Raw genomic sequence first — 14,496 nt, 5'->3', positions numbered from 1 at the left:
AAAGACAACTCAGTTTGACTATTTCTGCCTTCAATTCTTTCTCTCCTTGCTCTTGCCGCCCTACCCTATTCGATCTCCATTTCTTGGAACTAATCAAGATTTGATCTTGATATTGTTTCTTGCTAGAATAAACAATTTTGAGGCTGTGCTCACTACCCCATTTGATTCTTGTTGAAGAATTAAAGGTTCTTGGTGAAGAACTACCTGCTGATCCTGCCTCATCCTAAGCTATGTCATTTTCAGTGGATGGAGGATTTGGTGCACTCTTTGGGTGTGAACACCTGCGTTGTAGGAGCAATTTTGCATGGATTCTGTATCAAGTATACCTCTCCCTAATCTTGGTTTCAAATTTGGTCCGGTTTGGTTACAAGAACGAACATTGAAAATACATTTTTCTAAATTAAGAATATGATTCCCGGATGGGAGTAAAGAAATTTTTGAAATTTCGCCCAACCTTCCTCTAGGGTTCGATGGTCCATACGATGGATCTTCCATCCCTTCACTAAATTAGTTAATTTACTCCAATAACTTTAATTAATAGTAAAATATTAGATTATTGTAATTAATAGAAAATTAACAAAAAGATTAATTATTTGATTTATTTGCATTCTTGATTAGGGTGGTGTTCGACATCACGTTTATTTCGTGGAAGGGACCGTTGCGGTCCCGTCCATGAGATGTAGACTTGTTCGGTTGGGTGTGGATGGGACATGCCACACCCCAATATAGCATGGACTGGTCCCGTCTACACTCCAATATATCGTCAATGGCAAAAACTCGTGGATGCATCCCCTCCATGGTTTATATTTGATCTCATGCTTCACAAGTCTCTCTGAAACCCTATTATCTATTTCATATTACCGTTGGAGGTCTCCACTGCCCGCCCACCCACCCACCCACCCTACCAGCTGAAGCTTCTCCGTCATTGCAATTGTCCACCACCAGTAAGAGTTAATGCATTTTTCAAAATATTCATCATATTTAATTATTTTACTATTGTTTTATAAAAAATTAATATTTATTGGTTAATATTAATTTATTGATGTATTTATCATATAGAAGGCAAAAGTTAGATATGATTAACTATGTATTATCATTTATAAATATATATGAAATACATAAAATCAAAACAGTGTGGTGTAGACTAATCCACACCATACTACAAAATGCCATTAAATCACATAATTTGTCTATAATTCAGAACAACTATGGACTATGGTATGATGTGAATTGGTTTATGCCATTCTATTTTATTGTTTGATTCCAGCTTTTCCCGTGCATCGAATGGGGGCGGGTAGTACAGTACATTTTATAAATTTCCCACGGGCGCCTGACTTTTGGGATTCCAACTAGCTTGCTACGCGGAATTATATTCTGGGTTTGATTGATGAAGCACACTAAACGATCCAACTTGCTGAGTGCTGACCCACTCAATTAATTGTTATTGTCGAAGTTGTTGACCGCAGTACTCTTTCAAACAATTCTAACGACATTGGATTTGCTTCTTATCCAAATCCAAAGCCAGACCCCATTCAAATATTCAATCTCCATGTTATGTACTTATGGACCGGAGATTTCCATTTCCGCATACTGCATTTGTTGTATTTACGTGGACTTACACATTCAGCAGTTTTAGCTGCCTTGACCAAGCAGATCAGTAGACATTTTACAAGTCTACGTCTACCAGAGCTCAAGTTGTCAAGCACACAGGAAAAACAAAGAGATAGAGTTCCTGATAGAAAAGCAAGAGATTTAGACATTCATCCCTCTGCAGTCTTCACGCATAATTTCTTTAAATGTAGAAGACATCCCTCCGTTACTCCATACCTCCAGACAATTTCTCAACTACTCAGAACTACTGGAACAAGAGATGGTTTCTCCTACTAAGACTACTTCCTCCTCCTCTATTCTCATTCCCTTTCTCCTCTGCATCTCATCTTTCCTCCCATCACTCACTCTCTCCTTCTCCATTCGCTGCCACCCAGATGACCAAAGAGTCCTGCTGACACTCAAGAAATCCCTAAATCCACAACAGTTTTCCCTCTGGAATCCCCAAACAGACTGCTGCGATTGGCCCAGCGTGGCCTGTGACACCCAAACCAACCGCGTCAGGTGGCTCGTTTTAAGCGACACCACCTTCCCTGGTTCCATCCCCGCCGCTGTTGGCGATCTCAGCCACCTTGACTACCTGGAGTTCAGTAACATCAAAAACCTCACCGGATCCATCCCCTACTTCATCACAAAACTTCAGAAACTCCAGGTGCTCACCATCACTAAGACCTCTTTGTCTGGTCCCATCCCCCAATTCCTCGGCCAACTCAAGAACTTGGGATCCATTAATTTGGCCTTCAATAAGCTCACCGGTCCAATCCCTGCTTCTCTCGGTGACCTCACCAACCTGGTTTATCTTAAACTCGATGTAAATAAACTCACCGGAGTTATACCTGAATCCTTAGGGCAACTGAAAAACATCTCAGGGATTGACCTTTCCCACAACCGTCTTTCAGGTACAATCCCGAAATCTTTAGCCGGACTGAAGTTCGACACTCTCTTCTTGTCACACAACAAGCTCATAGGCGACGCGTCCACGATATTAATGGAGAACGATAACGCATGGGCGTACGATTTGTCATATAATCAGCTGGATTTCGATCTGTCCAATGTGAGGTTTCCCAACAGGGTGACGGAATTGGATTTGTCACACAACAGAATTCGAGGGAGTATTCCAAAGCAGATGACAGAATTGCTATTGGCAAAGTTGGATTTGAGTTATAATCAGTTGTGTGGAGAGATTCCAATCGGTGGAAAACTGCAGCAGTTCCGGCCCAACTCCTTCAAAAATAACAAGTGTTTGTGTGGTCCGCCTCTCCCCAAGTGCAAGTAGTCTTCGCTGGAGTTTGAATCTCCATCCACGGCCTGTCGGCCATGGCCTGGAAACTGAGATTTCAGCTTTCGGATGGAATTCCTTTTGGATAAATTGTGTGATCTATTCATTACTCATTAGTGAAGGAATTCTCTGCTAAAGAATTCCTTTTGGATAAATTATTGAAAACTCTCCCGTACTTTCTCACAGTTGCTATTCAGTACCCTGCTAATAATACTGTCTTCCCCTTGAACTTTTCTATACAACCTCCATTAATTCAACATTTTTAAATGTCAAGATTGCCCCTAGATGAAAACATGTGGTTTTATACTAGCCAAAATGCCCTGAAAAGTTTCTGTACAACCTCAATCCACCTGCTTGCTTTCTATATATCCACCACATTCAATATTTTCTCAAAACATAAAATAAAAATTGTAGGAGACAAAAAAATTGATAAAAAATTTAAAAATTATACTAACAAAAAAAGACACATTTTCAAAAAAATATATATATAATATATTTTCAATAAAAAATTAGAAAATGTATAAGATACATAAAATTCATAAAAAATTCAAAAAATATATAATTCCACAAACTATATAGAAACTGTAGAAAGAACAAATTTTATGAATTTTTTTGTTAATGTAATAGGAAAGGGCAAATTTAGAAGCCAATTTACCATTCAAACGATTAAAGTTGGGTATTTTAGTAATTTTGCCCGTTTTTGTCAACTTAAAATAATGGAAAGGGATGTAGATGCAGCAATGTCAAAAAGTTCAAAGATAGTGCTATTGGTATAACTTACAGTACAAAACCACAATTGACAAAAAGTATAGGGGAGGTTTTGCAATTTACCCTAATAAATGGGATATGTAGTTCGTCAAAGACAGACTATTTGAATGAAAGCAAAAGTTTTTGGTTCATTGTGAAGCTCACATATACAATTGGGATTTGATATACAAGATAAAAAAATACAAATGAAGTACAAGATAAATTAATCTAAAGGAGCGGATAGAGTTTAAGTCATTGTTTTAAAAACCAGACCAAATCTAATGGTCGAACCATTTAACTTGGGAACCGGTTGTGTATTTGGGTCCATTTTTAAAGTGGCCTGCTTTTTTGAAAAAAAAAAAAAAAAAGCCATTGAATTGGTTAGAGAACCGTTGACCTAGACAGTCGAACCACTAAACTATTTGATCCAGGCAACAGTTTATAGATTAATAAAAAAATATTTATTTTTTATTTTTTAAGATTATTAATAGAGAAGAAAAAGAGATAAAGAGATGGGAGATGGATTGAGACACTATTTCAGATCTGAGATCAGAGAGAGAGAGTGTGTGTGTGTGTGAGAGAGAGGTGAGGATCTCAAATCTCAAATTTGAGATTAAAAAAAGAAAGAAATGAGATCCTAGATCTAAGATTTGAGATGAGAGAAAGTTCATCGTCATGGTCACCATTGCCATTATAGGTGAACCATCATCTCTTTCTTCTTCTTTTTCTTTCTTTCCTTTCTTTCCTTTCTTTTTACTTCTCTCAGCCAACAACCACCTAGCTCTAGCTCTCTTTTCTCATAAAAGCAGATAGAGCGCTAATATACTAAATTTACTATCCAAAGGCCAAATTGCCTGAATCGTTCAACTTGGATAGTTGAACCACTAACCTAAAAACTGGTGATCAAAGTGGTTCAATTTCTAGATCGGTTTTTAAAACCTTGGATTAAGTTGACTACAACTCCCAATTTCATATATTGATGGGGTGGTATAGCTAACACATCAGCAATGCTATTAGACCTTAGCAAGTGGACAGGGAGGGCGTGTCACCTTGGACTTCAATGCAACAATTTGAGAATAATGAGTAAAATGCTATGGCATTCTGACTTGGTGTTGGACCAATACAATGGCTATTTCTTAGAGGATCAGGAACCTCCATGAGGGCAGCTAGCCCAATTGACATCTGTGTATGCTTAAAGATGTCCATAAGAGATGGATATGGTAGGAGTGCATGAGAGATGGTGTTCTTAAGATAACATAGGATTCTTTCCATAGAATAACAATGCACTATACTAGGAGCTAAAGTGAAGAAATTGACACACCTTGTTTGCAGTAAATGCAATATCAGGTTATGTGAAGGTAAGACACTGCAACACTCCCGTGATACTATGATAGAGAGAAGAATCAAAAGTAAAAAGAGGATCACATCAAATTTTTGAGCTTCATAGGGGTCTCCATTAGGGTAGAAGGGTTGGCACTATCCGTCTTTGCATGATGGAATGAATAAAGAGTGTACTTATGTTGGGAAAGAAACAAGTCATGAGAGTCTCTATGAGCTTCATTATCAAGGAAGTAATTAAGAGAACCCATATCTTTGACTTCAAAGTTAGCTTCCATGTGAGCTATCATAGAAGAAATCGTAGATGAATTAGACCCCATAAGTATATTATGATAGAAAGAAGAATCAGAAGCAGAAAGAGAATCACATCAAATTTTTGGAGCTTCATAGGGGTCACCGTTGGTGTAGAAGGCTTGGCGTTATCCATGCTAGATATCATAGAAGAAATCATAGATGAATTAGACCCCGTAAGTATAGTATCATCAACATAAATGAGGGAGTACATCACAGTTGTGCTAGAGATACAGATAACTAGAGACAAATCCACTTTAGAAGCAACAAGAAGGAACTGAGCTTGTGATAAGAAGATTGTGGGGCTTATTACAAGCCATATAGTGGCAACTTTTGATGGTAGACATAGAGAATTATGCATCTATAAACCCAGGTGGTTATTGCAAAACAAGCATGCTCTTCAAGAGTGTCATGCAAGAAAGCATTCTGAACATCTAATTGCTTAATGATCAAGTACTTGGAGACAACACTACAGGAAAAATGAAAATTAGCGGCAGTTTAGAAGGTGGCTAAAGGCTGGCTACCGCTAGAAATAATATTCTTTAGTGGCAGTCATTTAAAATTGCCACTATAGAATACATCGACTGCCACTAAAAGTCGTGGCACAAATTAGGGATTTTTCTCCTCCTCTTTTTTTCCCTTTTCTTGTTCTCTTCCAACTATATTTTAATCTTTCTCTCTCGTGCGATCTCTCTCTCACAGTCAACGTCGGCCTCTCATCACCACCAGACGGCATCCAAGCACACCAGTACCAATAGGTAATCTCTCTCTTTCTCTTTCTCTCCCTCTCCCTCTCTTTTTCTCATTCTCTTCTTGCTCTCTTTCAGTCATTTTCTCTTGCGCGATCTCTCTCTCTCATATTCGACGTTGACCTCTCACCACTAGATAGCATCAAGGACATCAACATCAATAGGTAATCTCACTCTATCTCTCTCTCTTTTGGGTATAACTGGAGACTCTACCTTTCCTATCTTCCCAAATTCAACCATGTATAATCCTTTTGGGTTGTTTGCATTTTAAGGTAGAAGTCTTATTAGTTTTAGGTTGTTTGCATTCTTCTACTAGCTTAGAATCCAAAACTGAAAAGATAACAATGGAATCATTTCCCAAGCAAGATTACCATGTGGAGGATGAAGAAGAGTATGTATTACTTGATCTTGATGTTGTTTCTGCACAAGTTGAAATCCTACCTGTTTAACATTTGTGCTAAGGAGTTCGAACTAGTAGAGAGAAGGGAGGAAGAAGAAGAAGAACAAGGAAGAAGAAGAACAGTCGATTCTGATGGGTAAACTGTATCAGTCGACCATATTTTACATTAGCCTCTAATTAGTTGTATAAAGACTAAACTACCCCTACTTAAGTATGGGACAAAAAGTCTCTATTAAATCTGCCACAAAAGCAAATAATTTAAAAGAAATAAAATGACTAATAATACCCTTATTTGGCTAGCTCTAACACCCTCAACTTGGAGAATATATGTCATATAATCCCACCTTATTACATATATAGTTCACTCTCCCTGAGTTTAAACCTTTTGTAAACAAATCTGCCCATTGATCACCTGAGCCCACATGTTCTGTGCTTATCTCCCCAGTAAGGACCTTCTCCCTCACAAAGTGACAATTAATCTTTATGTACTTTGTTCTCTCATGAAAAATAGGGTTAGATGAGATATGGAGTGTAGCTCGATTGTCATAGTACAATTTCATAGGTCTGTCCATGGAGAACCCAATTTCTTGTAGGAGATTCCTCAGCCATCCTAATACACATGTATTGTGTGTCATGGCTCTATGTTCGACTTCAGCACTGCTCCTTGCCACAATCGTCTACTTCTTACTCTTCCATGTCACAAGATTTCTTCCAAGAAATGTGTAGTAACTTGTAGTTGATCTTCTATCCGACACTAAGCCTTCCCAATCTGCATCTGTATACCCAATTACCTTAAGTCTTCCTCCTGGTTTGTACAATAACCCACGGCTTAGAGCTCCCTTCAGGTACCTTACAATTCTAAGAATTGCATCCCTGTGAGGTATCCGAGGGTTCTGCATAAATTGGCTCACCACACTAACTGCAAAGGAGATGTTTGGTCTTATGATAGTCAAATAGTTTAGCTTCCCCACTAACCGTTTGTATCTTCCAGAATCATCAAATATTTCCCCTGTATCACTGCTCAACTTAGCATTTGGCTCCATGGGAGCTTCAGCCGGTTTTGTACCTAACAGTCCTGTTTCATCCAACAGATCAAGAACATATTTTCTTTGACAAAGGTTTACACCTTGTTTTGATCTGGCAACTTCTATACCCAAGAAATACTTCAACGTCCCAAGATCTTTTGTTAGAAAATGGTTTTGTAGAAAGACTAGTTTATTAATCTCCAATTTTTCACTGCTAGTTATAACAATATCATCCACATAAACCATTAGTAAAATCTTTTTGGCTTTTGAATCGTAGCTGAACACTGAGTGGCTAACCTGGCATTGTTTCATCCCAAAATTTTTCACCACTTCACTAAAATTTCCAAACCAAGCACGAGGCGATTGTTTCAACCCATAAATTTCCTTTTTCAATCTGCACACCTTACCATCCTCCCCTTGAGCAACAAACACAGATAGTTGCTCCATATATAACAGCTAGGAAAATTAAGACACGGAGAGAGCCAATCTTAGCCGCTAGAGAGAAGGTGTCCATATAGTCCACCCCTTACAATTGTGAATAACCTTTAGCAACAAGTCTGGCCTTCAGACACTTCACACTACCATCCGACAAATATTTAATAGTATGCACCCATTTACAACCCACAACATGCTTACCGGGAGGAAGAGTAGTGAGCTCCCACGTTTGAGTATGCTAAAGGGCAGAGAGTTCCTCTTCCATTGCCTGCCGCCACTCGGGTGAGGTAAGAGCCTCTTGGACATTCTTAGGTATAGAAATAGATTACAATAGTGAAACAAATTGGCGATGTGAAGTAGAAAGGCTAGAGACTGAAACAAAATTTGAAAGTTGAATTGTTAACTCGCCACCAAACAAGAAAGTAATTGCATATTTTGGTCAGTATTTAAATTTTGTATTCCATTTCCATCTTCAAATAGAACTCTTCCAAATAAGGGTGTCAATGGTATTTGAAAATCCGATTTCAAATTCAAGATTCAACATAATTGAATCGAATTTGGATAATTCGAATATCACAATTGATCAAATTTGGTCAACCTATTCATACCGTTTAAGTACTCAAACTAAATTTAGATATGACTTAATTCAATTTGATAAATATCTGAATTCAATCTATTATTTAATTCTTATATATAAATATATGAAATATTTAAATATTTTATATAATTTATATAAATATATATAATTAAATTATATAAATAATTTATATATTTATATACTTTTACAAATAAAGTATTTATTTTATATATTTATTAATTACCTAAAATCATTAATTGGTTAAATTCGAATCAAATCGAATATTTGAATATTTAATCAAATTCAAATTTGGACATTAATTTTCAATATTCATCAGATATCAAATCTTTTAATCGGATTCGAATTCGGATATTGCCTAATTCGATTCAAATTCGATCTATTTATACCCCTACTTCCAAATAAAATTTGAATCTATAGTAATGTAATTGGAATTTCATCTTCTAAATTTATTTATCCATAAAATCAAGATGTAAAGTGTTGTTCTAAATTCTACCTTATTTCATGAGATCTAGAACCAAGTTTTGCAATATTTTTTTTATTTCAGGGTATTTCTATAGCATTCTTTTCAATTGAGAATAAAGGCATCGATGCTTAAGTTGTCTATTGATCAAAAGGACATAACACATATGAAACTTTAGCTATATTGAATATCCTAGTTATAACATTCGCCACAACATCAATGGCTTAGCTCTTCATGCTTCCCACATGAATGAGCAAATAGTTAAATGTTGGCTTCAAGATCAAGATGTAGATTTATGGATTCTTGTTTATTATACTTATTTTTATTTAATATGCTCAATATAAAATATTAGAGATGTGCCCAATTTTTTCTACACTTTTTTTATCTTTTTGTATTTATTTCTTTTTAAAAATTATTATTTAACTATTACATCATGGGTTTATCCATTTGGCCTAGATGGTTGAATTGATTACCCACCACATAGATAGATGACTGATTTCATTTTTGGGGAAATTAAAAAAAAAGGGTTTTATATTGTTAAAAGTAGTGTTTAGGAAACAAAACCATACAACTTGTCAAATCGGTTAAACAGTGACATAGGGCCCTAGCCAATTTTGTCATACTTTAAGAACTAGAAATTGCTAAAAACCTAGTGAAACTTGATGACCGGTTGATTTAACCAAAGACCCAATTGATGAAGGAAGATTTGGCCCGACCTCGTGACCACTCAACACGTGGCAGAGGCAACAGCTCGGCACGGCAGAACGCTCAAGGTGCGAGCTCCGAGAGGAGGAACCAGCAGTTCGAGCTCCCCAAAAGGAGCCCGAACTCTCCCTTTGACCCCAAGCCTTATGAGGAGCGCAATGGGCAACAACCCGAACTGGCCTGCCCCAGGGCAGTTCGGGCCACACCTCTATCCGAACTCAAAACTTCACCTCGCACACCACTCCAGCACTTCGGCTCCAGGACGCCGAACTGAACAAACCGTACCTGACCTGACACCAAAGGAGTCCGTATCCTGAGGCGGCGCACCTGACTGACTTAGGATCTGACACTTGACAGCCACACTTCAACGGCCACCTGCCACCGCCACCTCCACTCACAGAGACGGCTCCGACAAAGAGAGCAGTGGCGGTTGTCTGCCCCAGTAGAGGTGATGACACCCGAACTGGTAGAAGTGCAAAGGTAATGATACCCGACTTGACAGGAGCTTGGGAGTGAGTGCGCGAAGTGGTTATAAAAGGTTCTCTCCCCCCCAAGAAGCAGGTATGTGATAACTTTGCGCCATCTGGTTTTTTATCTTGCCAATGAACAAATACTAACTTGAGCTTCGGAGCACTCTCATCGGGTTCTTCCCTGGAGATTACTCGCTTTCTCCTCCGTTTCAAGCACCTTTTGCTCCAGCCAGAGGCAAGATCGTTGACAGCTACAACCGGCCGGATTGCGCTCCATCAATTGGCGCCGTCTATGGGAAAGCTTCTAAAAGCCACCCTCTAAAACTCTCATAACCCCTTTCTTTTTTTTCCAAGAAACCCCAACACTCATGGCTTCTTCCAGCAATCCTGGACGTAGCACGGAGATGAATGCCACCGGGTAACAACTTCAAGTTCCCGTGGTGTGCATCAGACAGTTCACCATCCCCCTTCTGGTGGATGGGAAACCCAGCCTGAATGCGTCACGAACAGTGGCGCCCGTGAACCTTCCCGCCATGAACGCCCCCCTTCCTCTCCCTATCGAGGCAACCTTTACAGAACCAACTGTTGTCCCCCTGGCAACCAGCCAGAACCAATTTGACGACTTGTTGCAGTGCATGCGGGCAATGCAAGCCCAAATGCAGCAGTTCCAGCAACATCAGCTCCAGCAGCACCAAGCACTGCACCACATCTCTCAGTATTACTATCAGCAGCAGTTCCCCCAACTGCCTCTGCCACAACTTCCACCTCGGCACCCTGCTCCAAAGCCGGTTAAGCCCTCCCCTCAGGGCGGACGCCATCACCGAGGAGAAGCCTCCCAGCTTCAGAACCCCCCCAAGAGCCAGGCCTCATCCCCGGGCCGGGGGGAAAGAAAAATAACCCCCGCCTCGTAGCTCGTCGGCGGGTCGGGAACCTCGCGCGCCAAGTCAACACCTCAGCACTCCAAGTCTGAGATCCCGCCCATAGAGAACCGATTCAACATCCTAGCGGCGGACTACCAACAATCCGGGCCCATCGAGCTCGGAAAACAGAGGCTAGCAGCACCAGTACTAGGCCCACTCAGCAATGAAGACGCCGGCGAAGTAACCGAACTACCACCCGCGTCCTGCCCGAACTATGAGGTAAAGAAGAGACAAGCTTGGACAAGGTAAAAGCTGCCCCTATTCTCTCAGTCCCTTCCCCCCTCTCATCAGAACTCCTTGCAGTCCCCATGCCTAGAGATTTCAAACTCCCCCCTTTAGACAAGTATGATGGGTCCTTCGACCCCAACGACCACGTCGATGCCTTCCAGTCCCAAATGTACCAGGCAAGGGCCAGTGAATCATGCATGTGCGTGGCCTTCACTACCACCTTCAGGGGGGTGGCCCGCACCTGGTACAGGAACTTGGCCCCCGGGTCAATAAGAAGCTAGACCCAGTTCGTGTAGGTCTTCACCGCACACTTCGTTACCAGCAAGCAGTGCCCCAGAACCGAGGAAACCCGTGACTGTAGAGTCCATCCGGGGCTACATCAAGCGGTTCAATGATGCGTGCTTGCAGATACCGCGACTGGACCCCGTGGTGCAGCTCGCGGCGGCCAAGAGAGGAGTGACACACAAGGAGTTCAAGTGGCACATGGTAGCTAGCCAGCCCGCGACTGTATCTGAATTCCTCAAGCTCATGGATAAATTCATGAGAACAGAGGAGGAGATCAACCAAAGGACCGAAAGCGGGATCGATAAAAGGAAGAGGGAAGGCGAGCCCTCCAACCCAGATGACAGAAGAAGGAAAGATCCAGCCCGGGAGACAAAGCTGAGCCAGTCGTTCCAAGCTCCCTTAGCAGTTCGGACGGACTACACACCCTTAAACGTGAGGCGAGCCGAGATCTTGATGACGATCAAAGATGCCCCGTACATAAAATGGCCACCTTGCCAAAAAGGGAACCCAAACGAGAGGAACAAACAATTGTACTGCAGTTTCCATAGAGATCGCGGTCATGGTACCGAACATTGTAATAATCTTCGGGACGAGATAGAGGGACTCATTCGTCGCGGGTACTTGAGAAATTTTGTACAGCATAATAATAATAATAATAATAATAATAATAAGACAGGTTGGCAAGGGGAGCACGGTAGGGATGCCCTCGAGTCCAGCAGCAGGCCGGCCGAACAATCGCAAAGATAGCCTCCGGAAGAGAGGCCAGTTCGGGGAACCATCCACATGATAGTGGGAGGTTCGGTGGTAGCGGGTTATACTTCAGTAGCGGCCCGAGCGTCAGTTCACGAAGTTGCCCGAGAAGAACAGAACCCTCCGAAGAGGCCGAAGACGGAAGAACCAATTTTCTTCACGGAAGACAATGCACGAGGGGTCCACTACCCTCACGATGATGCGCTTGTCATAAAACTAAGGATCAGCGACTTCGAAGTCAGGCATGTACTTGTTGATTTAGGCAGCTCGGCGGACATTCTCTTCAATTCGGCGTTTGACCAGCTTCAGTTGCAGAGAAGCGAGTTGAAGCCTGCAAACACTCCTCTAGTGGGCTTCAGCAGAGAGGAAGTCAGGCCCCTCGGGAAAATAACAGTACCTGTGGAAGTCGGCACATGGCCCCGTGCGGTCAGACTCAACCACGATTTCCTAGTGGTCGCGACCCCCTCCCCATACAATGCCATAATAGGGTGGCCAATCACTCATGTCCTACGAGCAATGGTCTCCACCTACTACTTGGCAATGAAGTTTCCTACAGACTTCGGTGTGGGGGTAGCGCGAGGCGACCACCTTGAGTCCCGCAAGTGCTATGTTTCCTCCCTGAAGGGAAAAACCAAGGTGGCCAATGACCTCGAACTGGAGCGGCTTACGGAGCAAGGCGAAGAATGAGCTTCGCCCACAGAAGAAACGGTCGCAATCCCAACTTCAGCTGCAGACCTGGCTCGGACACTACAGATCGGTGCTTCCATCTAAGAACCTCTACGAACTGAACTAGTGAGTTTCTTACTTCAAAATTTAGATATTTTTGCATTGTCCGCGACTGATATGCCCGGTATTGACCCCATCCTTATAACTCACAAACTTAATACTGACCCTGTAGTCAGACCCATTAGACAGAAGAAACGCAACTTAGCCCCAGAGCGCTGGAGGGTGGTCGACGAAGAGGTCAAAAAGCTCCTCGCAACACATAAGGGAAGTTCATTACCCGAGCTGGGTAACCAACCCAATGCTGGTAAAAAAGGCAAACGACAAGTGGCGCATGTGCGTCGACTACACCGACCTGAACCGAGCTTGCCTGAAAGATTGCTTCCCCCTCCCCAGAATTGACCACCTAGTGGACGCGACCTCGGGACATGAGTTGCTAAGCTTCTTGGATGCCTACTCGGGCTACAACCAAATCAGGATGGACCAGTCCGATGAGGAATAAACCACCTTCATAATCGAGTTCGGCCTGTACTGCTACAAGGTCATGCCCTTCGGACTGAAGAATGAAAGGGCGACCTTCCGAAGACTTGTGAATAAGCTGTTTTAGCCCTTAATTGGCACGAAGATAGAATGTTATGTAGATGACATGGTCGTCAAGACACCGTTTTCACATGAATTAATACAAGACTTAGATTTTGTCTTCCAAATTCTACGTCAATTTAGCATGAAACTGAACCCAAACAAGTGTGCATTCGGAGTCACCTCGGGTAAGTTCCTAGGGTACATCGTCAACCGGTGCGGTATTGAGGCCAACCCGGATAAGGTAAAGGCCATCCTAGATATGAGACCACCCCAAAAAGTAAAAGAGGTTGAGAGGCTAAATGGCCACATAGCCGCTCTGAGCCGCTTCATGTCCAAGTCGGCAGACCGCTGCATGCCTTTCTTTAAAGCAATCAAAGGCAAAGGGTTTGGATGGACCCGAGACTGCCAGCTCGCGTTCGGTGAGCTAAAAAACTACCTCGCTAGTGTGCCGATCTTAACCAGGCCCGAGGAGGCTGAGGTCTTAGAATTGTACCTCTCGGCAAGCGACGAGGAGGTCAGTTCAATACTAATAAAAGAAGTAGAGACGAGATACCCGCAGATAAAAAAGCTGGCATAAGCACTGATAATTGCAGCTCGGAAACTCCGCCCATATTTCCAGGCTCACACTGTCATCGTCTTAACTGACAAACCTCTGAGGCATGTCTTACTCAAGCCCGAGGTTTCCGGTCGGCTGACGAAGTGGGCCATCGAGCTCAGCGAGTACGACCTCCAGTATAAGACACAAACTGCTATTAAGGCCCAAGTCTTAGCAGATTTTATCGCTAAGTGCACGTTCAACCTCGAAGTCCCTAGGCCGGTTGAGCCCGAGATCCCCAGTTCGGGTGAGCCCAGAGCTCCCAGGCCAATAGAGTCCAAACCCCGTGAGGTAGCAGCTAGGGTGGC

The 14,496-nt window shown here is 42.1% G+C and overlaps 1 protein-coding gene across 1 annotated transcript; it reads left to right on the top strand.

Annotated features, from left to right (window-relative positions):
- Positions 1 to 1,555: 1,555 nt before the first annotated feature.
- LOC109115571 (polygalacturonase inhibitor-like) lies at positions 1,556 to 3,177 on the top strand. Its single transcript, XM_019199796.2, has one exon. The coding sequence runs from the start codon at positions 1,871 to 1,873 to the stop codon at positions 2,882 to 2,884; it is 1,014 nt and encodes a 337-aa protein (XP_019055341.1). The 5' UTR covers positions 1,556 to 1,870; the 3' UTR covers positions 2,885 to 3,177.
- Positions 3,178 to 14,496: the final 11,319 nt, after the last annotated feature.

Source organism: Nelumbo nucifera, chromosome 7 (assembly GCF_055504915.1).
Source record: "Nelumbo nucifera cultivar China Antique chromosome 7, China Antique-T2T, whole genome shotgun sequence".
Classification (NCBI taxonomy): domain Eukaryota; kingdom Viridiplantae; phylum Streptophyta; class Magnoliopsida; order Proteales; family Nelumbonaceae; genus Nelumbo; species Nelumbo nucifera.
This window is presented reverse-complemented; position numbering and strand designations above follow the sequence as displayed.